Source organism: Athene cunicularia (assembly GCF_003259725.1).
Source record: "Athene cunicularia isolate RWA chromosome 1 unlocalized genomic scaffold, athCun1 chr1_part1, whole genome shotgun sequence".
Classification (NCBI taxonomy): Eukaryota; Metazoa; Chordata; class Aves; order Strigiformes; family Strigidae; genus Athene; species Athene cunicularia.
The window spans coordinates 77911326-77936796 of NW_020799091.1; the positions used below are offsets into that span (position 1 = coordinate 77911326).

The following is a 25471-nucleotide window of genomic DNA, read 5'->3' on the forward strand; positions in this document are numbered from 1 at the left end:
ACAGCACTGCTCCAGAACTCCCTCTTTTGCTAACTCCAACCCTCTCTCAGGTACCAGTAATCATGACAATGTTGATCACATTGTAGCAGAAGACTTCGTGCCTTCCTAATACATTGTCATGCTTCTAAATGAGAACTGCCCCAATATTGATGGTATTTAAGCCCCTATCTTTCATATATCATCTCTGTGAAACATATGAACCTCTCACCTTGAACTGGTGGCACCATTTGTGCTCGAGTTCCTTACTCAAAGCAGGATGAATCCCAAGTGGGAAAGTTATATACTTGGTCAATGTCTTAAACATCAGTCCACGCATTGGAGGTGATGTTGCAAAGGTTATGGTTGCAGCTGATGTGTTCAGCCACCTGCCAGAGGCACATGACACAGTAGTGTTTGTTGAAATAAATAACATGATGAAAGACGAATTACTTGCATTCTTACTAGCAGGGTCTGCACTTGAATCAGAAAACCAATTTTTAAAAATTAAAGAAACAGAATATTTCACTCCAAGAGTGGAGTTAATGCAGAAGTCTACCTCAGAATAAAACACTTGCACTTGTACTGCTCAACTCTCAAGACAAATGACAAATCAGTCTATCCTGGCACAGAGATTTATGTACACAGATACCTTATGCCTCACAGTCCAAACCAAGAGTCTCATCCACATTGAAGCATTATTAAAATCATTGCTCTTTAGTCTCTTCATTTTTTAATATGAAAATCAAGTGTTAAATCACAGGTTAAAATGTAAAGAGAGTTTCTTTCACTTCAGAAAGCTCAATTAAAACAAACAGCTAGCATAATCTAGAACACTCACCATCAGTACTTGGGAGTGGGCTTTCCTCCATGTGCAGAATTAAGGCTGAAGTTCAGAACACTGAACTAATTTCTAAACAAGCAACCAAACCAGTAACACAGAAAAATACTGCATATTACATTCCTATATCTTAATACACACTTCCACTACTAGAACGATCAGTATGTGAAAAGACATTAGAGATAGTGTTACAAGAACATGGCCAGTACATTACTACATAAGCAACCTGTGCGTGTTTTTAATTTATCACTGGCTTCCCAAAGCTGCCCCACCGATGGCCTTCAGGCCAGGTGTGCCCTGGCCAGCTCCTGAAATGGCATAGTGTGTACTTTCTGTGTGGGTCCAACACTTCTTTACTCCTAACCCAGAAATGAAGACAGTGTTTCCAATTAAAACGAACAGCCTCAGTTTTGGTGATACAGATAAAGAGCCACTAGCAATTCTCACCTTGTTTGTTGCATCAGTTTATCTGGAATTTGTGCTGCTGTAACTAAAAGGAGAATCTGGGAACTAATAGACATTTGCTTTATCAGAAAAATTAAGAAAAATATTTATACAGTGTTTGATGTCAAATAATAGTTTAATGAAATCTCCCACAGTAAACAGTTCTTCATAGCATTATAAATGCTGTCCATCTCAAAATGAACTGGCTAAAGAGCTGACACTTTAATTTGTGCTGTCAATAGCATCCTGTTGCATTTTCCAAAATGGAAAGAATATAGTCTTTGCAATTAAGATGCAGGATTAAAACTGATGATGCACACTGCTCTTTAGTGACTTACTATTGCTAATATCATGAAGAACATACATGTGTTTTCACCTGTACTTGCACAGATTGCCATCTTTTCACAGTGTACACACATCTGAGGATTTTTATGCTTCCTACCCTTGGGACCCACTGCTCAGTGGGGGTCTCTTTGCTGAGCCATTGAGAAATGGGATACCCAAACCAGACAAAGAATAAACTCATGGCAGAAAATGCAGCAAAGTTTTTGCTCTCTGAAAGCCAACAGTGGGAAACTACAATGGGCCCGAGACAGTCTACCAAATGATTTATGACATACATGCCATTCTTGAATTATTTTTCCCCCATTAAACATGTATTAATATATGCGAGCCTAACACATGGAAAAACTTATCTGTTCTCAGGGAGAAAAAAGTCTCCCACTGTTCCATTACCTCAAGTTTAACTACTCTGAGCTGATGCTACTGTCTTCTAAAGATATTGTGCTATAGTTTGCTCTAACTCTGCTGAATCCCACCTTGGGTTTTAAGTACACCTTTGAAACAATCATTATATCAACACAGACTTTATCTACTACATTCATTGCTTGCATCACAGCAAATTCCTCAAAAATCTGCCTTTGTTAAACACAGCATTATACAATGCTACCTCATTCCTAGTCACAAAACTTTCAAACGTCAGGGAAAATCCCTCACCTAAGACTGCACGCTACATTAAAGTACCATGTTTTATTTTTACATGAGGATTACCCTTCCCCCAGATTTCAACTGATTACTATGGACCATGCAAAATGCCACAGACCACAGAAGCTACATTTTCAAATCGATGTTTTTATTGGTTAATGAGGCATTGAATCAAGTTCTGTAAAATAAACAGATTTTGTTTGTTAAAAAATGTCCAGAAGACGACCATTCATAGCAAACTTGTTTCCTCACAGTCATACAGAATATGAAATTGTTCAAGAAACAAGCAAAAAAGGAACACCTGACTAATTACTGTCAGTTTGTGTATGTATATATGTATGTATGCTTATACACAAATTACACACTATGTTTGTGCATATACTGTTGTGTGTGTACTCATACATATGTGTACATAGATACACAAACATATATGCATAAAGAGTACAGACTGAATTAATAGTCCACTGGAGAAATGTGACTTGGCTCCAAATGAAGTATTCTGAGTTAAAATAAAAATGATACAGCAAGATCTGTAGATAACAACCATTCTTTTTCCATTGGCCAAAACCATGATCTGTCTTTAGACTCACGGTCTACCTTTACAATGAAAATATGTGAGATCATTTGGGATCTTTCCAAATTCATGGTATTACTTCCATCCAGTTCAATCTCTGCCAACATTGTATGGCCAAACACTGAACAGTGTTTTCAACTTGTCCACTACTGAAATCAGCTTCTAGATTTAATATTTCTGGCAAAAGAGAAGATACACAGCCTTGCTACGTGTACTTTGGTAGTACACCCCTTTTGTTTTAGGCAGAAACTTGGCAATAATCCTAGATTAAAACTACTTTCCTCCTGCATCTCTTTATCACTGCTTTACATCAGTCATCTCCTGTCAACTCATTATAATAATTCTTGTGCCATCGTGGCTACCTCCCCAACATCCCAGGCCAGATTGTCTGGGCAGTGTAGATCAGACTGTATCAGTAACATTGTGCTCAATTATGAAATGTAATGTTTGGGAATTTATATATTTTCTCATTTTTGAGGGTATACATTTCTTGATTATTAAAGACACTATGATAAACACTGCAGTTCACTATATGTACACATTTTCCCTTATTTGTGTCAACTCTGGAAAGATCAGTGGCTCCTGCCTATGAACCATGGGATGCTACCACAGCTGAAAGCCATGGTTACCAGCAACCTACTGCCAGACGTTTCTCTGTTTAATTCAGCAGTTAGCAGAGCATGTAAAGAGAAATCAAAGGAACATGGATAGACATTTATCTTCTATTAAAAAATGGAAGAAACCAAACAGGCATGTATGTATTCCTCATCTCGATCATAAGGCAAACTGTAGGACAGATTTGTATCTAGACAACCAGTATTTAAAAAATCTGAAACTGAGCTTGGGACTATTTTATTTTGGACCCATTAGTGAACAAAGTGCATTAAGGCATCATTTTCAAAAGACACCTAAAGCAGAGTTGTAAATTACTGAGCAAATCTTTTCATAAAGCTGAATATTCAATTTACCCTTTTTCTACACAAGCAGATTTTCACCACTTGCATAGTAACAACTAAACACTGTAGGAAAACCATTCTTTTAAAGATGTCATATGCCTCATCATCTCCCAAAATGATCCGTTATACAAAAGCACTGTAGTAATTACAAAGGGCTTCTATTTTGTAGAAGGAAAAGAGAAAAAAAAAATGCACCCGATTCAGCTTTGAGATAAAGTAGGTACAACCTCTATTGCCTTCACTGAAGCTCATCCACCAACACCAGGATGAATGTAGGGCCTGCACATACAGATTCCTACTGCTGCTGTAAACTTACTATTTCCTCCTCATTCACAAAGAGAACTGTGCCTTCCCAAATAATCCAGGACAATGATAGCTCTGAGCAAACTCCAGCTGCAGTGTTTCTCTATACAGCACATGTAAAACAGATTTCCTTGTTTTGTTATAGAGACCACATAGTGTATAACAATGAAACATTTGTATTTAATTTAAAATCAATGGTAAAGTGGCACATGTCTCACTTCTAAGTTGTTGGCTGGGCTTGCTATGTTGAACCTTGTAAAATCAGCAATAAGCATTCACATATCTAGCATCAGAACCATGACATCTTCTATTACAATCAATCCTTAAATGATGTCGTGCTTTATCAAATTAGTCTACAGTCAGACCTTGGATTGGCTGCTCTCCTCCAGTGTTGCTGATCCTCAGAGATGGTATCAGTCTTTCACATCCTCGGTGATTCTACAGTGTTTCCCAAAGATGAAGGTGACGCACTTGTAGATGGGAATGTTGCCATCAGTAAAATAAAGCACCAGATGATTTATCCACTCACATTTCTAGGAGATATTCCACATGTTTTTTATGAACAGAGAGAGCACTGCCCTGTGAATAGAAGTAAATGAAACTTTCTTCTTTTGCTGTGTTGGCTAGCTCCACTTCCTCACTTGTTTATTTTTGTTCTTTTTGGTCTGCACACTCCCATGTACAAAGAAGAAACTAGGAGATCTCGCACTCAATAAGACTGGTAATGAGAGCGCTGATATTGACACGAGTAAAACCTGCAGTATACTGACTTGTCCACTCCGCAGTTTTCATCCTTCCAATTTCCTGCTTTTATCCACTATAAAATAAAACGATGCAAAGGGCTGATGAAACTTTAATTAATAGGACCATCAATGTGCAAAACAAGTAAGTCATTTTCCAGGTGTCCAAACCAGGCTTTCCCTTCCTTTTTTTTTTTTTTTTTTTTGTTTTATAAATAATTTATAAATCTTCCTGTAAGAGACTAAATACAAAACCAACCAAACAAAACCAACTGCAAAAGAAAGTTCTAAGATATTATTAAAGCCACTTCTTGTCATTCCATACAAAGTACACAGGAAAGAGATATTCTCCCCTTTTCAGTTCTGGCTGGATTCAGCAGAGATGGCTGGGAGGCCACACAGTCCACCAGCTCTGGGCAAGCTCCTACAGGCAGCTGCCTGGCCACCTTGGAAGACACGTCATCCTACCTTTTGGCTTTTAGCAGTCATGCAAGCTGCTCGGAGGAGTCTAGGTGGTCAGGGATAGGCAAGCCAGTTATAATGGTCAAACACTTATTCCACACAGTGAACGTGGGGCACACAGGCTGCCCAAATGTAATGTCAAAAGTGTAAAGGTGTAGGGAGTTCAAAGCATCGTAAAAAGCAAGGGAACCGTTGTCATAGTCCAGCAAAATCCCGACCCGCCGGAGGTGAGGTGCGGGCTCGATGGGGATTTCTTTGCTGTTGTGCCGCACCACCCACGTGTTATTGCAGCGGCAAAGCACCCAGGAGGCAGAATTCTTCCCGATCCACTCGTGCTTTGGTGCCGACTTGTAGGAAATACCAATGGCATACCTGCAAAACAAAAAACAACTCAAGGAAACAAACGTTTCCTGCCATGCTTGGCTCTCAGTAAAGTCAAATGTTAGCCCAGAGGACTCACTGGAACGCCTCAGACTCTTCTTCTGGTTAAATTCTACTTGAGCAACGTTTCACCACAACATTTGCACAGGCTTAATTAATGTTTTTTCCCATCTCTCTTTTGGGTCTGAGAGCTCAGGGAGACTTTATTGTCCCTTGTATTGTTTGTAGTTTGGCTGCTAGGGTAATTTTTTGGAGCACTTGCCTCTGGTATTCAAAAGGAAGATTGTTGAGTAATCAGCAACTCAAGAGTTTAAATCACTTCCAAACAGACAAATACAGAGGAATTAATTGATTTTAAAATACACTGATATCTGTCAGCTAATCTGATCTTTCCTTGCTCCTTTAATATATGGCCCAGAAGAAAGAATACAAGAGTAAACATCAAAGTACACATTAAAAAAAATAATTCTGCCATTCCCAAATATGTTTTGCCAGAGGTTGGTGTGGTTTTTAGATTCAAATGTGCATTTCTGGGACTGTGTTTTGAGTCAAGTGAAGCAGTGTAGATGAAGACATTGCTCTCCAAACCATAATTTATAGCAAGATGTGCAGGGTAAAAGGATTGTGGAAATGTTATCATTAATGGACACTGAGGGCAAATACCTGATTTCTCATATATAACAGAAATGTAAAAGTTCCTCATGTTCTAGAGACACTGCAGTATTTGTTGGGCTTTTAACCAACAGAGATTAATGTGCCATAAATTACTCTATTTCCATTCCCTAGTGTTGGCACAGGCAAACAGCATTTTTCTTGTCTGAGACAGTGGGCATACCTGAAGACCTTACTGATTTTTCCACTCCGTTAAATTCCATCATCATTGTTGCCTTTGAATCCCAAAGGAAGGCATCTCTTCCACTGACTAAAGGGCCCCTGAAATCCACCCCTGTATGACACAGAGGATCATTCAGGATCATCCTCCACTTCCTGCCCCTTGCTTCATACTCTGGGGCACAGACCTACAGCTCTGCTGCTCCGTACCCCCACCCCAGAAGCAAATCTGACTTCCACCCCTGTGAAACTGGATCATCAAACTGTCCTCATGTTTATTTTTTTTTCTTACTGAAGGATGCTAACGTCTTTCATGTTTAGTAAAGAAATGATCACACTTACAAAGTTTGCTCCGTTGTGTAAACAAGATGAAAATTTCTTACCTCTCAAAAATCTTAAAACATACTGTATGTGGATTCAAAAAACAACCATCCCAAGTCATGGGGCAAAAGGCCTGTGAAGGTTGCTAGATGTAAATCTGGCAGATTTAGCTCCAGAGTCCGAAAGTGCTGGAGACTGAGAAAATAATCTGACAAACTGTGTGAAAGTATACGATTGTCCTGCTCTTCTACTGTTCCACATGCCTCTGCAACTGGTCTCTACCAGATAAATTGTGCCAGGATCTGAACAGTGTGAATTACTGTTGTTTTCACATATATTTTTATATACATACCACGTACTCCCGCTTATAACCACTTCCCAGTAATGCCGCCCGCTGTCAATAAACACGTTGCCAGCTACTCCATAGCTCCCTTGGCTTGTGAATCGCTCTGGTGTGTGACTCTTTTTGGAGGATGTTTCATCACGTTCGACTGTCAGGTTATCATGAGACACTTTCAATTTTCTGTGAGCAGATTTGGGGTCCAGTTTAAATGGCTGACCTAGAGATGCACAGACAAAGATGGCAGAAGAATGGTTTGGCTTTGATTTTGAAAAGGAGAGTGGATTACCGAGCTTCTAAGAAGCCCACAAGATTGCATAACCATATTAATCTCCTCCTCTGAAGTGCTCTTCAGATAGATGAACCTATTCTGCTCCCTGCAATAGCTAATTTGCATTGTCAGTTTACTGTCAATCTCATTGTGCACTAACTTCCCCGTGTCAATAATCCCTGAAAAGAGCGCTGCATAATCATCACGCCCATTATCTCTGAACTAGAGGTAACCTGAATACTCTAATTCTTGCATGTAATTGAAACCAATATACATGCTAATAAAGGTCTGGGGGTTGCTTTTTTCACAGCATATTAGATTTAGAATAAATTGCATTCTATTAATTCTCTAGGGATAAAGCTCCATAATAACATCTTCATCGTTACTAAAAAAAAAGTATGATTTCAAATTCCACAAAATTAGTTTGAAAATAAGAAGCACTAGCCTTGTCTGTTTTTCACTCACAGCTTTATTTATAACAAGCACAGTCAACAATTCAAGATCACTGTTGAAGGATGCCCATGTCGTGCTGGACACTGTGCATTAAAAAGAAGGAAGTGAAATGTAACTCGGTCCAAATAATGTGGTGTAAAAACATTACTCAGTCTGTTGCTCTTGGCAAGTATCTTCGGCTGTAGCATGAGGTTTGAAGACAATAACAGGAAGCTTTTTGGTAAACTGAACCTTGTAGATAGAAAAATCCCACCACAATTCTGACAGGCTTGCTCATTGTGTCACAAAGCAAAATGATCATTTACCTCCAACAGGAGTCAACTAGGAAAGTATGACTCCACAAGTCATCTAGCAAAGCTCCTTCCCCTTCTTACTGTCTTTCATATCAAGAGTAAAAAATTGTAAGCAGAAGATTTGATGACATGCACAGAAAATAGAAATGAGTGCTTCCATGAGGTCTGTGTGAGGCACTCACACCTGTACTTCAAATAAGATGTAAATCGGTCAGTTATCTACTTTTGCAACATGTATTTAGTTATGTATTATGACCAAGTATAAATCAAACCTGTCGGAAACTATTTTGGGGCACATTTTATCTGCTTTTTCCTACCTCTTGATGGCATTAAAATACCAATGGCCTGCCTCTCTAACTAGTTAGCAGCTTTTGTGCTGCTGAAGCAGTATCTGAAGGATGTCTTTCTCTGTACTGAATTGTATCTGGTCACGTTATTTCTCACAGTCAGCCGAGAGATTGCTTTTGTGCCACACTGGATCACAAACAGACAAAAGGATAAAGGATTGCCATTTCCAGGTGGGGCCCTCTGGTTACATATTTGCTTGTAGGTTACCAGATTTAACAATACGCAGATTCTTGGTAGCAGATGTGGATTATATGAGAAGCTTTTACATGGAAGTGCAAGCTAGGTTAATAGCAGAAAGGAGAAGATCAGAAACATGCATGTGCCACTCTCTGCACCCTCCTTCTTAAAACATTCAGTATTGCCCCTCTTCAAGCACCCTCTCCTACAATAAGCAAGTTTCAGAGGGTGCACAAATCCCAGTGTTCCCTTTCCTGTACTCAGAGCTGCTCGTGATGACTACACGACTGAGGGATTGGCTGGGATGCAAGAGGAAAAAGGCTGAAAACCAGTCCTAAAATTGCTATACTACATCTGTTAATAATTTGCGTAACCATTGGGGTTTTTTTGAAGTGGGATCTCTGACTACTCTACCACCTCATCGAACTCCATAGAAAATTGAGGGAGATGGAGCTAAGAAGTTTTCTAGTGTCCTGAGAAAGAGATCATTTTGGAAAATAAAATTAATCTAGCTTAAATTAAATTTATGAATACTACACAAAATTAAAGTGGGTTTTTCTGAAACATAAGAAAAGCTTTTGCTTTGTAGAGGAAAAAGAATAGAAGGGACATTGAAACAAACACCCAAAATAATATTTCAAATCATTTCACATGTGATGGCTCTGTTCCTAAATGGTATTTCCAGTGACTAAACTACAGATGCATCTCTCTCAAAAAAGCGATTTCTTCACTACTGAAGACTCTGGCAATCCTGAATCAAGTTAAATAAGTGACTTTCATTGTGGGAACCACTTTAAACAAGTTAAACTGCTCTGTGCTCTTGTATCTTCCAAAGATAAAAACTAAATAGGAAGACAAAAAAAGGAGAATAATGCATGTGTGCTGGATCTCACGTTACTCACTGTTTGTCTTGAGCTTGCCGGGCTCGCTGCTTCTGCTGCCTGCCTGATTAATGGCCTTAACAATGAAGATGTACTTAGTGCCACTCTGTAAACCGTGCACTGTGTAGTGGTTTTGTTTGATATTGGGAACAATCATCCAGCTGTCGGCTGAGTTGCATAAACCTGCAATTTCAAAGAGAGCACATCAGTCATAACATACTGAACACTTTGTAAGAGAGGAACATTTAGAACACTCCCAAGCACCCAAAGACCAATATAAATTTTGCTTCTGTACCTTTTAATGTGTTGGTACATTTACTGAGTCACTACTTAATGCCACTAACTCATTTCATCAGCTCTCAGTCAAGGTACCATTTAAGTTATTGCTAAGTGAAGTCAACCATAAAAAATGGGCATTTAAGAAAAGATTCAGACACAAGCACTCAGATTTTTCATATCCCAGCACAAGGAATTCTTTATTGCTTAAGAACTAAAGGATTATGGAGATCCCATCAATCTACTGTTTGGATTAATTAACTCAGTTTAAGCCTCAGAAAACTAACATAAGTGGTAAAGCCAGGAGGAATGGGGAGGCACCTTTGCTGACAGTCCCCAAATATGCATTCTTCAGGACCTGAGGCCAAAGAGGGCAGAGCATGGGCTTCACAGCAAGCTTTGTCTCTTACACTCTAGACTTTGCCAGGATGTAATCTAAGCCAGTAAATGGAATGGATGAAATTTTTTGATTTATATTCTCATGGTTATATGTCAGCTGGGGAAGAGCTGGATAATTTTCCAGTTACAAACTTTTTTGTGTACATTTGATGCCTACCACAGAAGTATAATATGTAGAAAGTAAGTAAAATAAGGGAGGGGCAATATCATCTTCAAAACAGGAAAATACTCCACTAAAAGGAAGGTATTCATCTACATAAATTTTTCCTACTGTGATGTAACTGCAGTGGCAGTCAATCACCCATATTACTGTACATTTTGAACAGCTCTTGGACTAACGGATCCCCAGTCTGATAGCTCTCTTATTATAAATGTTTACATAAATAATAAATTTAGCATTCATGAAGTTTATATATATTCACAATATTTTTATATATTATACAGTTAGAAAAATATACATGCAGATGGAAGTGTATATATGTGTGTGCATATGTAAGGCTGGAAAATTTAAAAGAAACATGCTTGAGTGGATTAGGAATCTGATAGACTTCTTGGTCTCTGCGTTACTGGGCACAGAACATGTTATGAAAGCTATTGTGTTATTGAAAAAACAGCTTTTAGCTCTTAACTCATGTTTTACCAGCAAACCAGTAAGTACTAGTAAAGAGAATCTTTTAGAAAGTAGTAATTTCAGCTCTGCATATTAGACAATATAAAAACCTTTATGTAAGGCAAAAACTAATAGGCTACTGGTCACAAAATTTGAAAGAAAAAGACCTGTGATGCAGGTTTACAGACTCGGAGACAATTCATAACCATACTGGGAGATTCCTTGATAATTTGGGACAGATTTTTTATAACAAAAGATCACTAGAAATAGAACTTAAACCCCAAATTTTCACCTAAGATTTATGTAGCTTTTTTTCTGAAAGTTCTCTTATATTACATAATATCCTTGAGAGGCAGGCAGCTATTCATCATGCTGTGAAAATGGGCAACTGAGGCACAGTTTCAGGTGGGACTCACATCATCTCATCATATCATGAAGAGCTGCAAGGATTAACCCATTTTTCTGGACTCTGAGGAGAGGCAGAAATCAGTGAATAATTTCTTTCACTTCTCCAGGTATGAACATCCTACCACAAGTGCCTATCTTTTCTTGGCCACAGAGGAAGCCTAGGTGACCTAGCGCAGGTGAGTAATAACTTCACGTATCTAAAATGAGGTGAGATTAACCCCCCAACACTCTGATTTGAAGTGTGCAAGTCTAAGTCTGTGGCTGAACTCACACGTGGGTTGTGGCCTTTGGACCATAATTTACCAGAATAAGAACATTTCTCTGTTGCAGTTCCTGGTGTGAAGTGGGGAAAAAAGAATTGTAGTATGTTCCTTATGCTCCAACCAGCAAGCATCCTGGCCACATGTAGCCTCCCTAAACATCAGCTTCAAGGGATTAAACAATTTGCTATATGTGAATAGAAGCAGCAAAGAAAAGCAACATTGCAGCACTGTTTTTCTCAAGACTATTGAAAAACTAGATCACATAATCATCTGTCTACCTCCTGAAAAAAAAGAACCCAGTGTTATATCCCATGAAAATCTCAGTTGTGCCTAGCACTTGTAGTAAACTGCTTATAACAACATCAGTCCACCTCTTCTTTCACTGAACCATACATACTGAAAGATATTTATTTTTTTAGGCTGAGTGTGAATGGGTTTCCTAAGAGGAAGAAAGGAAATAAAAGCAGCAGTTTCCTGGCATAAAATATTTCACTGACTGCTCTGAAGAATCCTCATCTTTTCCCGGTAAAAATTTGCCACATCTACTAGAGTAAAGGCACACTTGTTCTGTAGCTGAACTACCATGCTGGTTTTGCATTGAGACCATGACTTATCCTGACTTATAGGTGCGATTGCTAAATAAGTGCTAAGTTAAAACAAAACAAAATGAAGCACTGGATTTAGAGGGAGTCCAGGATGACCAAGGAATCCTTAACTCAGATGCCTCTGATGGGGTATCCAAATAATATAAGACAGTAAGTGGGATGGATCCAGATAATGGTCCTGGAAGTGTCTTCTCCTTCCATAACCCTAATTTAAAAGCAAAGCTCTATGGTATACATAGGCCATATATAAACAAACCCTTACACAGACACAGAAATGCCCAGATTTTTGCCAAACGTTGTTGAAACTAGATTTGCATTAGTCACTACAACTCTCTAAAGGGCACATATTTCAGGCTTGCATTACACTTTTTTATGATACCCTCCAGAAGCTGATTGCTTCTTAATGAAGTATAAAATTTGGATCTAAATAGGTATATGAAGGACTGCAAAGGTAAAGTTGCATTGCTACGAGTCCCCTCTCCAGTCTATCCTCTCCTCCCGTGTATGTGGATTTATATATACCCAATACTCACTAGTCTGCAAATAGCTACACAGAGAAAATAATTAATTATATTATTAAATAAACCAGTTAATGGTTAATTTAGATTTCTATATAGAAGGCAGAGCCACAGTAATTTTAGGTATTGCTGCATCTTGGCTTCTGCTACTGGGGTTAATGTCAAAACACTCACAGGTAGGTGTACATTCATCCCACCTGACCTTGAACAAAGAGCAGAGTTCCTGTGTTAGGACGTTACCTAACCTAAACTCTGATGAGTCAACAGAGAGAGTTGGGAATCATCCTTTTGTCCTGACTCATGTTCTAGGCAAAGGCTCTATCCTCTTTGATGATGTAAGACACCTTGGTTTGGTATTTTTTGTCCTTCCAATCTTAGGCATCCAAACTACCAGTGTACAATAAATGCTGGATGTGCAGTGACTGACTTAAGTTACTTTGCTCAACAAAGCTTGCTGTCCCAACAATCACAGCTCTTGCCTATGCACCAAGGGGCTCAGTGTCCATGTGCTTTCTGACTGTGAGCTATTTGATAACAGGCTTTAAATTGAACTTTGATTCAAAAATCTTGTGAATGAAGTTTTGATGGTTTCAAAGTCCAAGTCCAAAATCCTTCAAAACACAGAATAGTAACTAGTGGCAGCCAAGTTAAGCTTTTAGGTGTGAAAGAATATTTTTTTACTGCATCAAAAGTATTTGTCTCCAGTTATGCCCTGTCAGGACAGCCCTTCTTCTCTGAATACACATGATTTAAAATGCTCAGGGAAATGAGCAAGCAGCCTGGTAACTGGACATCCAGAGGTAGCGTTTGTCCTCTCAGATCCCTGCCAGTGGCAGCAGATAAAATGAAAAAGCACACATCTTCTCCTCACTGGTGCAGCAGCAGGAGCTAAAGGGTTTCCTATTGTACCCACTCCTAATCCACTCCTACATTCAGGTTTCTTGTTTCAAAAACCCAGGGCTTTTTACAGGGTTATGCAGGTGGTAAAACAATGTATTTTAAAACTGTGGCCTACAAAAATGTAGAGAATTTAAATTACATCCTGGAATGGTGCAGTGAGCACAGTGATGTCCGTACAGGATGTGTGACTTTTCAAAGTAAGTTTCTCATAGTCTGGAGGTAATAATTTGTAAAGCTGTTTCCCTGGTGTTGATGCACTTTAAAAAACAGATGGGAAAAATCCCAAGGTGTAAATCCTCTTTAAATTTACACTGGTAGATTTTAATGAAATATATCTTCTTGAAAACTGGAAGAGGAGCACAAAAGTAATGGGAAAGTTATTTAATCTCTTGAGTGTTTTAATTATTTTAAAATGCTTTATTTAAATAGACTATTACCTATTCAACTTGGTAGAACAAATACAGTAGGCAAAGGTAACAGATAGCTCTCTACCCCCACTCTGCATTCTCACATCAAAGAAAATAATATATGCAGGATTTCTGCAAAACCCATCACTTTTTTTTTTAAGAAATACACTCTTTTCATCCTTTTCAAGAGGCAGAAGTTTTCTTGGTTTTATCCCAGATTTTCTTTCGTGCCATTAAAAGATACTCACTAAAATCCTCAGTAGCAATCTGAAGATTGTAGGGAATTGGTTTTAAATAAATTAAAATTTCCAGAAACAGACAAAAGCTAGACTATTCAAAAAATAACTGGTGAATCATAAATTCACTGTTTTTTCATGGAAGCTGGGGCTCCTAATTGGTTTAGATCCTTCAATATAATTTTATCCTATCTCATAGGAAGAGTAACTATGTAACACTGAAATGGTTCTTACAGTATTCTGTATCCTTAATACAGTGATTTTTAGTATTTAGCTGATGAGACTAACTAACCTAAATTTCATTTACCAGGAAAGAGATAATTATTTACTGCTTTTTGTCTTGAAGATGTGTTTTTCTTGAAGACATCTTAGATCACAGCTCATAAAAAACTGTGTGTTTAAATTTTAACCTTCCTGAGCATACTAAAGGAAATCCATGATGTTAAAAAATGCATACTCAATAGATACTTGAAAATTTATTGAAATGGCATAATGAAATTATAATGCATGTTAGCTAGCTAGTGACAAAGTAATTTTAAAAGCCTTTACAATATTCAGATTGCAGGTGATTAGCTGCCTCTCAGAAATGCAAATGTGCGAATGGTATAACTCTGAGAGCAACTGCTTTAGTAAAAGCCTGCTTAATTTAAAGTTCTCTATTGCTCTTATGCACAGAATAGGGCTGCCAAGCATTTAATAGCCAAGCGGTTTGGCCACATTTGGAAATAATCTTTCCTGTATGAAATAGGATTCAAAATGAAATACTCTATTTGGACCTTTTCCATCAAATGTTAACTCCCCAATTTTTCAGTTAATAAAAAAGAATATAGTTGATTATGTTGGATACAAAATACACTAGAAAAACATAGCACTGCTTGTTTTTGTTACTGAATTCTTAGCAATGTCTGAATGATATATGCCTCTGGTGGGGGAAATGTACTGGGGAGTGGAAAGTACAGTCAGTCTGGCTATGCGGTTTTAAGAAATGGATTCCAAAATAACAGCCTCCATTAGCATGGTAGGTGGGTATGTATGCAAAGTGATTCCTATTGTCTCAGGGGAAAAAAGCATGTTGGTTTAATGCAGTACTCTAGCTACTCCCTCATGACTAATTCATAGCTACAAAAACACAGAACTGTAGACAATCTATGAACCTGTTTACATTATCTGCTAGAGGCAACACACAATACCAATGGCAACTTTTTGGCATGTGACAGAGAAATAAATTTAAAAATAGTTATGTGCAACAGCATGCAAATGTCATAAATAGAAAAAAAATCATACTAATCCAAAATCTGTTCCATTAAAATGGGGTTTAAAAAAACCCCAATCACCTAGCTTCAGTTCATCAAAACATGAAAGCTGCAGTGCAGTGTCTGCTAATACATTTACAGTGAAAATAGCACTCTGTGTTCAACCACAGTACTAAGGTACACTCCAATATTCTAGGGACAATCTTGGAAAGTAATTTATAGAAGTTGGGATATTAGACCCTTCTGCAGGACAAAGCATATAATCCAACAAAGTGAAGAAACATCCAAGTAGTGTTCTAAGTAAAATCAGGAGGTTCATGGACAAATCTCCATTACCAGTGGAAGTTGGAATGAACTGGGAGAGCCTCACGTGTTAGAAACCTGGGCAGATTTGTAGCAGTTAGATTTGGTGGGAACATCTCCATTGGAGGTGTTCAAGTCTACATTAAATAATGAGATTTTAAAAAAGCTTTACAACATTTAGAAAACCCTTCCACATGTATATACATGTGTATATATATAGATGCATGTGATGGGTTAACACAGCTTTCAATAAAATTTAAATTAATAACCAGGATATTTGTGTAAGAGCTATCTGAAGAAAAAGAAAAAGAAAAAGAAAAAGAAAAAGAAAAAGAAAAAGAAAAAGAAAAAGAAAAAGAAAAAGAAAAAGAAAAAGAAAAAGAAAAAGAAAAAGAAAAAGAAAAAGAAAAAGAAAAAGAAAAAGAAAAAGAAAAAGATTCAGTTTTACATTTCTTTCTACTGTCATTTCAGTTCTTCAGAGCATTTTGTAAACACAGTTTCTTAGTGTTGATTTGTTTTATCTTCAAACTTTTAATGATAGCATTTTTGCAAAGGGATACCATGACAGTTCAGACTGCACACTGAGCACTTCATGATATACCCCAAAATTATCATTACCGCATCTCTGAAAGCAGACTAATTGATACATGTTTCACAGATCAAAGCTTTCACCTCCACATTGGAAACCTACAATACAGTCTAAAAATTAAATAACTTGTTATTTATTCCCTAGTCAGCAAAGAATAAAACCCCACATCACAAAGATGTGGAAACGATACACCTTTCTGCTGCCCTCTTCACACATAGTGCTAATAGCTGACTTGCATAAAGTCTTCTAGCATAAAGCCACAGACAAAAATGGGTGAGTAAGCAAGCAATGTACTGTGTTATCATTAAGTCCTGTCTGCTTAGTAATATTAATCAGGGAATCTTTTCCTTCCTTATCTACTTTGCTCCAGATTACTATTAGACATTTTTGTTATCCAGCTTGCTCAGATGTAGGAGCATGTGTTGAAGTTTACTTGGTCTTTCCAGCAGTCTCAAATTTTACACTGCATTGTCCAAAATTAGGCTGTTAAGTGAAATGCTAAATGGAGGTTTTGGCAAAACACTCATCAAATTTTCAGTACTCCACCTTATTTTTTAGTCAGTCTTGAATACCATAATATATTCACAGTATGCTACTTAAAAATGATCTTAAAAAGCCAGCACTTGAATCTTCAGATATCCTTTCAGATGGCTTGGAAAACTAACACCAGTTTAGTGATGGAGAAAATGATGTGCACTCAGCAACAAAAGTGTCAGTACAAGCATTTGGCTCAGTACTGAAATTTGGCATAGACCGTACCATTTTTCCACTGACATAAAGCTTGTAAACATGTCCACAGCTCTGACTTTCATCAAAGTATCTCAACAAATTTTGTAAGAAGAAATACACTTCTGCACTGGATCAAAACTAAGCCTACCTAGCTCATTGTGTGGCTGGGGTATCTGATGGTTGACAAAAGCAAGAGCACAGGAGGGTGTTAAGGAACAGGGAAAGCACAATCATTTCTCACCACACTCTCCCAGGCCTCAACATCTTACAGCTCTGGGACTTCCTGAGACAGAAAGAAGTCTCTGCACTTCATTCTTCTCAGTGGATTCTTTTAGCATGATCTGTCCAGTCATCTCTTGAATTCAAAAACACAACAATGCTCTGTGGCAATGAGTTCCCAATTTAAATTCATGTTGACTCAACAAACTCTACCTTTTGATTGATTTGGTTCATTTCAGAATCCTTGTTTCATAAAGCAAATACGTGTCAGCTAGTGGTATTCCCATTAAACATATGGGGAAGGAAGAAGTTAAATGACTTCTCCAATTTCATAGTCAGTGATCATTATGCACTGAACCCAGAAGTGTTGACTTCCTGGCCAAAGATTAGAAAATAATTTTTTCTCAGAGGAATAGTTATTTAACAAGAAAACAATCGAAGAAATAATCAGTAAGTTTGTTCATTAAAGAAAATCACAGATTCAAAACAGAGGGTGTATTTAATGAAAAATGTGCTATAATACAATATAAACCAATTATTGTTAACGTAATCATAAGTTCAACAAAATTATCATATTAATTGTTTTTGCGCTGCTGCTTGCTGCCTTAACCTTCAGTATACTGACACCTATACTTTGTAGCCTTGAAGACAGTAAAAATCAGAGGGAAGGACTTAATCCGTATTTCTGACAAAGGTCCAGTTGTCAAGGTTATCTAAATGACAACAGGACTTCAGTTCTAAATAATGACCAGTTCAACACAGGCTCCCAAGTGCCTGACTACCTCAGACAATGGAACTGAGGTCTTTGTCCCTGCTACATCTGCAATAAAGGATTCATGACACAAGAAACAAGACCTGTTAACAGGGACAATACTTGTGCCTTTGGGGATATGTGCTGGTTTTAGTCTTGAAAAGCCCTCACTACATGGCACTCCCAGAAAAGACACAAGAAATTTTAATTGAATTAATTATAAATTTTAGATCATTTTGAAATCATTATTGGATTGGATTTTAGCTTTAAATCTTCCTAGAAAATATTTTTGCTTTCTGTTCTTGACATATGAGTACATATATATTTAAAGGCACTTGGTTTACAAAGAAATCTTAAGGAAAGAGAAATAGTAAAGAGAAGGTTTATACTTACTAACAACATTAGCTTGTCCGGTGAAGATGGTGTACTGCAGCTCATAAGAGACGACACTGAATTCATCATCTGATGTCCAGTGGACAGTAATGGTATCATAAGAAGCTGTACAGAGCTCTTCTCGAATGGTGGGTGGGTTGGGAGCTGTGAGATACAGCAGAGGAGGCTTACTGACACAATCAGTAAAATATTTCCCCTCTCACCTGAGATTAGGGGTTGCATCTGATGTATGAGTTTGTAGCCATATCATCCAACAGACCTTTTAACAACTTTTTGCTAATTCGAGTAGTAACTCTGATTATCAATGAATTGTTGTAAAGGAATTATTACTATCAATACAACCACCTAGAAACTCCAGATTTTGAAAGTATTTTATATTAGAGTAGCTTTGATTTCAGTTGCCCTAGCACAAGTGATGAGTAGGTGGTCACATTAAACTGTGATTAAATGGGCACAGTTGACATGCTGCTTTTTTTAGGACTGTTCTGACCATCAGAGTAAAATTATCAAAGTTTCATTGATGCATATATCAAGAGGGAGAGTCAACACTTTTCACTGTTGACTTGAAAGTAGTATTTGCCTAGCCTATCTTACCAGAGACTGGCATAAGTGGTATTGAAAAAATGTAATTTTGGGGAAGCTTCCAAACACTCATGCTTTCATGCTCAATCTACTCTCTCCAAGTTAATGTTTGTTTATTTGCTAGCTATCCTTTCTAATACAGATGCATATAATTTAACTTTTCTTCAGTCTTACATAAAGAGTTCTAATCATAACATCATGACTGCATGACTATTACAGCCTAATCTTCAATGTCATTGCTAATTAAATAATTCTAGAAAACAATCTAAACATTTTAATAAAAAGTTGTCCCTCTTTTTTTTTTTTTTTATCAACAAGCAAGATCTCTGTGTAGCAAGCTATATATTCTCATATTAACACAAAGGTTTGTTTTGAAGACCTATTTGAAGAAGTGAAACTTGAAACAAAATTCTTAGGCCTAAATTTTCTTTGTTTACATTCTTTACAAACCCAAACACCTAAATAAGAAACAAATTAATCTTTCTTTGAAAGACTGGTGGGCCTTCCTGCATGCTTGTCTCAGTGGGAGCTTCATTCCTAATCATCTTCCCTTCATGCTACCATCCTGAAAAAAAAATAAATCCTTGTGCTTAATAGTGTTCCTCCCAGCTGTCACAGTGAGGAAGAAGGGCACTCAGGCTGAAACAACCAAAATATGCCTGCATTAAAGGAAAAGGAAGGCAAATCTGAATGACATTTTTGCTGTCAGCTCTTTTAACTTCTGTTAGCTACGAATAATGGCCTCAAAAAAGTCCCTCTGAGGGAATTCCACCTTTACTTTTATGAAACATCTATTTTACTTCCCATTAAGAATTTTTCTAGTTCATGTACTTGGTTTACTGATGTATGTGCCCAAGGATCAAAGTGCAGACACATTTCGAAGCAAGAGGCGTAAGAAAACAGTCAAATGTGTTTCATGATATGACCATCATTTGTGATGCTCTGAATATTGTAGCATGGAAGCTTATCAATGCCTTTTTTTGTTAACTCAGCAGAGGAATCACTGGGATAGACAGGGAATCATAGAGAGAACTGAACTAAAATAAGAACAGTCATCCAGGAGGGAAATATAAACAAAAGGAGAAGAAAAAATCCCTGCAAATTCTTGGAAAGATTAGTGCTGCAGTTTAGAGGTTGTGTACTAACTGAGGCCAACTAACCGTTGTGAGGACTATGCAGTACTGCATTGGTCCTATGAGCTATGTTTCAAAAATATATCCAGCAGAACAATTGCTGGAGATTTTTTCTTCCCCCTAGCTGAGGCTTCATCTTCGGATTTTGCCTGTCCTTCAAAAGCAAAAAAAGAAAAACTTGAAAAAAAATTAATTACAAGTTGATCCATTTTTTTGTGTGTGTATTCAACTAAAGTATTCTTCAGCCATCTCCTGCACCTAACAGAGTAAAACCTTTTACTTGAGAAAGGTACTTGTTATTACAACATGGATAATAAATATTAATTTATGAAAAGCAAGAATTACTGAAGGTTGAATGAACTGTAAACTGCATTTCAATAGCATAGCAGTCTTCAACTCCTTTGAAAATGACAGCCGAAGTTCTCTTTTGATATGCACACCTGGCTGGCCTTATGGCTGGAGATTTACGGGCCTTCATGTAATGAGAATGACAGAAAAAAGAGTTTTGACCTAAGCAGGACATCTTTTCCCTTGCGTTTGTGATTAACTCGCATCCACTTGAGACTATACTGCATGAAACTCAGTTCCTCAGCAACACTTATTTCATAACCACTCAGAATAAAACATAATATATCTGCTTCTCCTGCAGATAGGCAGCGAAGTCTATATGCAAGTTCTTTGTTATGACTTTCAAAATAATGTATAAGTCTGACTGCCAAATTCATCAATACACTGCACATACTCCTTTGGAGAGTATAAGTCCATAATGCAATTAAAGAGATTGACCTTAATGAGTTATCTTCATTATTACATTTGATAGTGTGTGATTTGCTTATCAAATTTACTAGTACTGCTACAGAGCTCAGGTGCCACAGGGAAAGCTCTACAGACTCCAGAGTGATCTCAAAGCTGCACTAGGTGTGTTCCACCACTGCCTAGGAAGTGGAAGCCCAGCATGCTTGCAGCCCAGCAGTGCAAGATATAAAGCTTCATAATACACCCTTTGGTCCCATTTCCCAGTGGAGAAGCAGTGATTGCCCGTGAGCTTTTCCAGTCTGTTTCAGGGTGAGGAGAGAGCACTGGCTCACAACCAAACAAACTGAAGTTTGACAAGTGATGCAGCTAATACTCTCAGTTTACTGGCAGCCTCCTGTATACAAACTGCTACCCAGTGTCAGGGAGAGCTGAAAAAAATGTGAAGCAGCTCTTGAAAACCCCAAATTTACAGCCTTGAGCAGTGAGGGAACCTGGAATCATTGACAGCAGATTTAGCAAGGCACAATGAAAGCTATAGTGGTTTAAGGAATTGCTTCCTAACATCTGTGGCTCTCCTTGGTCTTGGGGTGGCAATCTCCATAGAGGACACAGGGGCAAATATCTGGGAGTGGTAACTGTTTCAGTCACTCTGACTTTCATCCACCTGTATTCATGAATCAACACTCTCTGACAAGTGAGAAAATAATTGCTGAAGGCTGTTTTAATTCATTTGTATGACTTCAACTCAAAACTGGGCAGACATACTTAACAAGTCAGGAACCACATCTGAAGGCAGTAGAAAATATTAGAAAAGCAGTTTCTTAAATTTGCTCCCAGAAATAACTGGCCTTGTGAGAATACTTACTACCTTTCATCCAGGTTAGTCTAACTCACCTCCTTGTCAGTGTCATCTGCATGGCTTTTGCTCTGAAGCAGTCTGAAAGCACTCACACGGTCCATACACTTGAGAGGCAGTTTAAGAAAACTGCCACCTCTCATTGGTTAATCCCACCATGAATGCAGTGGCTCCTGGGTGATCATTGAGACTATATCTAAATCTTCTGAGCACAAGGTCACCGAGACTGACTAAAACCACCTCAACTTCCTTTTGGTTGCTCGGTCTCCACTTCCCTGCTGTCATGGGGTGACTAACTTTGTAAGGGTTCCTTACTGATTTTGATACTGAGTAAAAAAGGAATATCTAAGCCATCTCCTTGATTTAATGATGCGAGGAATACTCTTATTGCTGGTATGAACATGAGGGATTTGAAGAAGCTTCTCTGAACCTCTCTCATCTGTTCATTACTGGCTCCATGGTGTATCATGACCCTGGACTGAACCAGCATGCAAGAATTTGAAAGACACAGTTATATCAGATGTGGGTGCAAATCTGATGTGTTAGTAACGTGTCATGTGTGAGTTGGCATCAAGAACTCAGTCATACAACCATCTAGACATAGACTTTGGGTAGACCAGAACTGCTCAAAAACAACAGAATGAGGAGAGATTACATCTAAAATATGAGACTGAGCTGGCTGGAGGTGGGTTTTGATCTTTTAATACTAAAAGAGTTAAGAGGAAAGACAGGTTGTGAAGGGTTTCCAGAATGAAGTTGGTTTTGTGTGAAAAAACTGCTGGCATATGCTCGGCAATATGCCTGTCTTTGTGCAGTCAGCTGAAGTGATGGATGACGAAAACTTATCATTGTTTCAGATGGGATTTCTGAAGCAGAGCTAATTTCAAGGTCATAGAATAGATGTTCCTGCAATTGGTTTCAAAGTATTAAGACACATAACAAGTATTTTTGATTCACAGTGGATAAAGATTCCTTATGTCAGTAATAATGTGCAGAGAGTTGCAAGTCACGTGCATTGCCTGGATCTAGCTAGATACATATTTAGAAAAAGATGGGTTCCAGATGAAGAGCTCGAGCAACTGGCAAGATAAGAAAGCTTTCAAAAGACATCAAGGTTGAGAACAATCAGAAGAAGATTAAGGGTATTGTTTTAATATACTAAGCTTGACATCTCAATGTCTGGCTGGCAACTTTCAGAGAGATATCAGAGATTTCCATTTGGATAGCAGAAGCTTTGAACTGACAGTTGCGTAAATGTTAAGAACAAATTAGTTAAATTTCTATTTGGGAACGAAATAGCATAGGAAGAAAGAAAGATGCAAACTTCAATGTGCCACATAGAAAACTGGGGTTGAGAAGATGAAGGATGAAGAAGATCTGACAACTATGAAGAACTAAAGGAGAAGAAAATCTCCAGAAGACAATCAAGGTCAATTGCTTTGAAGGCAACTGACAGCAGAGAGAATGAAGCCGGAATTTAGGTTTTGACATTTTGTTCAAAAGCAGTACATGTGATAGATATAAGATAGGCTTCTTCACTTAATTCACAATATAGATGTATCACTAGGACTCACAAATGGTCCTCACTTTACGTAACTGTGAAATATGATAAAAGTAAAGCGCAATTCACTCTGTCACACAGTTTTCAGTTTAATACCTATGAAGATTCCATGCACCAACCTGAAAGGGGTAAAATAAAATAAATCTTCCTCCAGAGTTTCTGAACAATAAGGAATAATTAGGTACATTTGACTCTTGGGACTATACATATACACAGATACATTACATATATACATATATTTACATAAATGTATTTTAACTGTCTGCATAAGTTGTATTTTATGCTCAGATAATTTGGACATGTGTTTTGGATTTTGCCATTGCAACCATACGCAATTTATTAATGTGAACAAAAATAGTACAAAGACAGAGCCAGCTAAAACTGTTCTTCACTGGGTATCAATGGCAAGGATAAAAATAGTAGATTAGGAAAAAGCAGTTAAACTGCTCGATACATTTGCAAGGTCCCTTAGACTGCATTGTAAGCAATTTTTTCAAGACTGCGGATGAGGTAGGAAGAAGGCAAAGAAGGAACGGTGTAAATGACATAGCCAGCATGATGGACCATGGAAAGTATCTTTGTAGCAAAACCAACTTTCATTTTGGTGCAGATACAGCCTTCATTTTCTGCAGCTTACAGCAATTAGGCTGGTAATACTGACATTGATATACAAAAGGAAGAAGACCTGGAGGGTACAGGTACAGACTGCTAGATAGAATTCACCTTGTATGACTTTAAAGATCTAAACCACACTTATCTGTATTTGAATGAGTCTCTCTGCTTGCAGCCAACTGTGAGAAATAGGCACCTCCAGAATGGAGTCAACTGACCTCATATACGTGCCTTAAAACGAGGTGGTTATTCCTCTTCTTCGACTATAAAGCAAGCTGATGCTGATTATTTCACAAGTAGATTCCTAGGTTAGGGCAAATGAGTCTGGCTTTTTTCTTAATCCTTCCTTTAATTTCCTTGGCCTTTTTATAATTCTGGGGTGAATACTCAATACGGTGGTGAAATTCCAGCAGACTTTGGGGAGAGGCAGATGCTGTAGCATTTCACTGGTACTGTATAAAAAGTTCAAATGACTCTCACCATATTATTATTGTGTATTATCTACTCAAGTATGTATTAAACACTGATTGTATTCATCAGTCACACAGCGATACAGAGATTTCTTGCAAATAAAATCTTTCTTTCACATATGGCAAGAACTCCACAGCTCTATAAGGCAAGAGTGGTGCTGCCCTGTGCATGCAGACAGCCTTGCTCTTCCCAGTATCAATCTGTTCACTTATTCATAGAATCACAGAATAGTTTGGGGTGGAAAGGATTTTTAAAGGTCATCTAGTCCAACTCCCCCTGCAATAAGCAGGAACATCTTCAACTAGATCAGGTTGCTCAGAGCCCAGTCTAATCTGGCCTTGAATGTTTCCAGGGATGAGGCATCTATCCCCTCTCTGGGAAACCTGTTCCAGTGTTTCACTACCCTCATTGTAAAAAATGTCTTCCTTACATCTAGTCTGAACCTACCATCCTTTAGTTTAAAACCATTACCCCTTGCCCTATTGCAACAGGCCCTACTGAAAAGTCTGTCCCCATCTTTGTTATAAGCCCCATTTAAGTGTTGAAAAGCCACAATAAGGTCTCCTCGGAGACTTCTCTTCTGAGGCTGAACAACCTCAATTCCCTCAGCCTTTCCTCTGAAGAACAGCCAGAAGCTAGCCTTCTGCATGGAAAAGATCCAGTGGTTGGCAATGAGGAGACTCTGCGTTCGCACATTCTTATGAAATAACATGCGTATATCTCCTGCAAACTGGGCTAAGAGAATGGCTCAGGAAGTGTTTTCAAGTGCTTTTCTAACAGTGCTTTGTGCCTTTCATTGCAAATTCTCCCTGTTAACAGCGGATGCTTAAAGACCCTGAAAAATGAAAACCTACCCCATGTCTCTTCTGTTTTCAATTCAACTGGAATGAATTGTTCTAATTCTGGCATTGAAATCAAAACACCCTAAATTACAGTAATTTGTTTCTCTTTGTGAGTCATTATATACTCTGAGATTGTACATTACTCAGGCCTTCAGTAAGGGTCTAATCCTGCGGGCTTCTTCAGGCCAACGATCTCAGCTAAGCAAGCTGGGGCTTTGCTCTG

The 25471-nt window shown here is 38.0% G+C and overlaps 1 protein-coding gene across 1 annotated transcript in view; it reads right to left on the bottom strand.

Moving 5' to 3' along the window:
• Positions 1-395: 395 nt before the first annotated feature.
• LOC113478723 (E3 ubiquitin-protein ligase Midline-1) overlaps positions 396-25471 on the bottom strand; it is a 36705-nt gene continuing 11629 nt past the window's right edge. Inside the window, exons 5-8 of the mRNA XM_026846146.1 lie at positions 18436-18579; positions 9598-9759; positions 7166-7373; positions 396-5652 (exon numbers count right to left, since the gene is read on the bottom strand). Of these exons, the coding sequence (XP_026701947.1) occupies positions 5304-5652; positions 7166-7373; positions 9598-9759; positions 18436-18579 (863 nt within the window). The 3' untranslated portion in view covers positions 396-5303. The remainder of the gene's footprint in view (positions 5653-7165; positions 7374-9597; positions 9760-18435; positions 18580-25471) is intronic.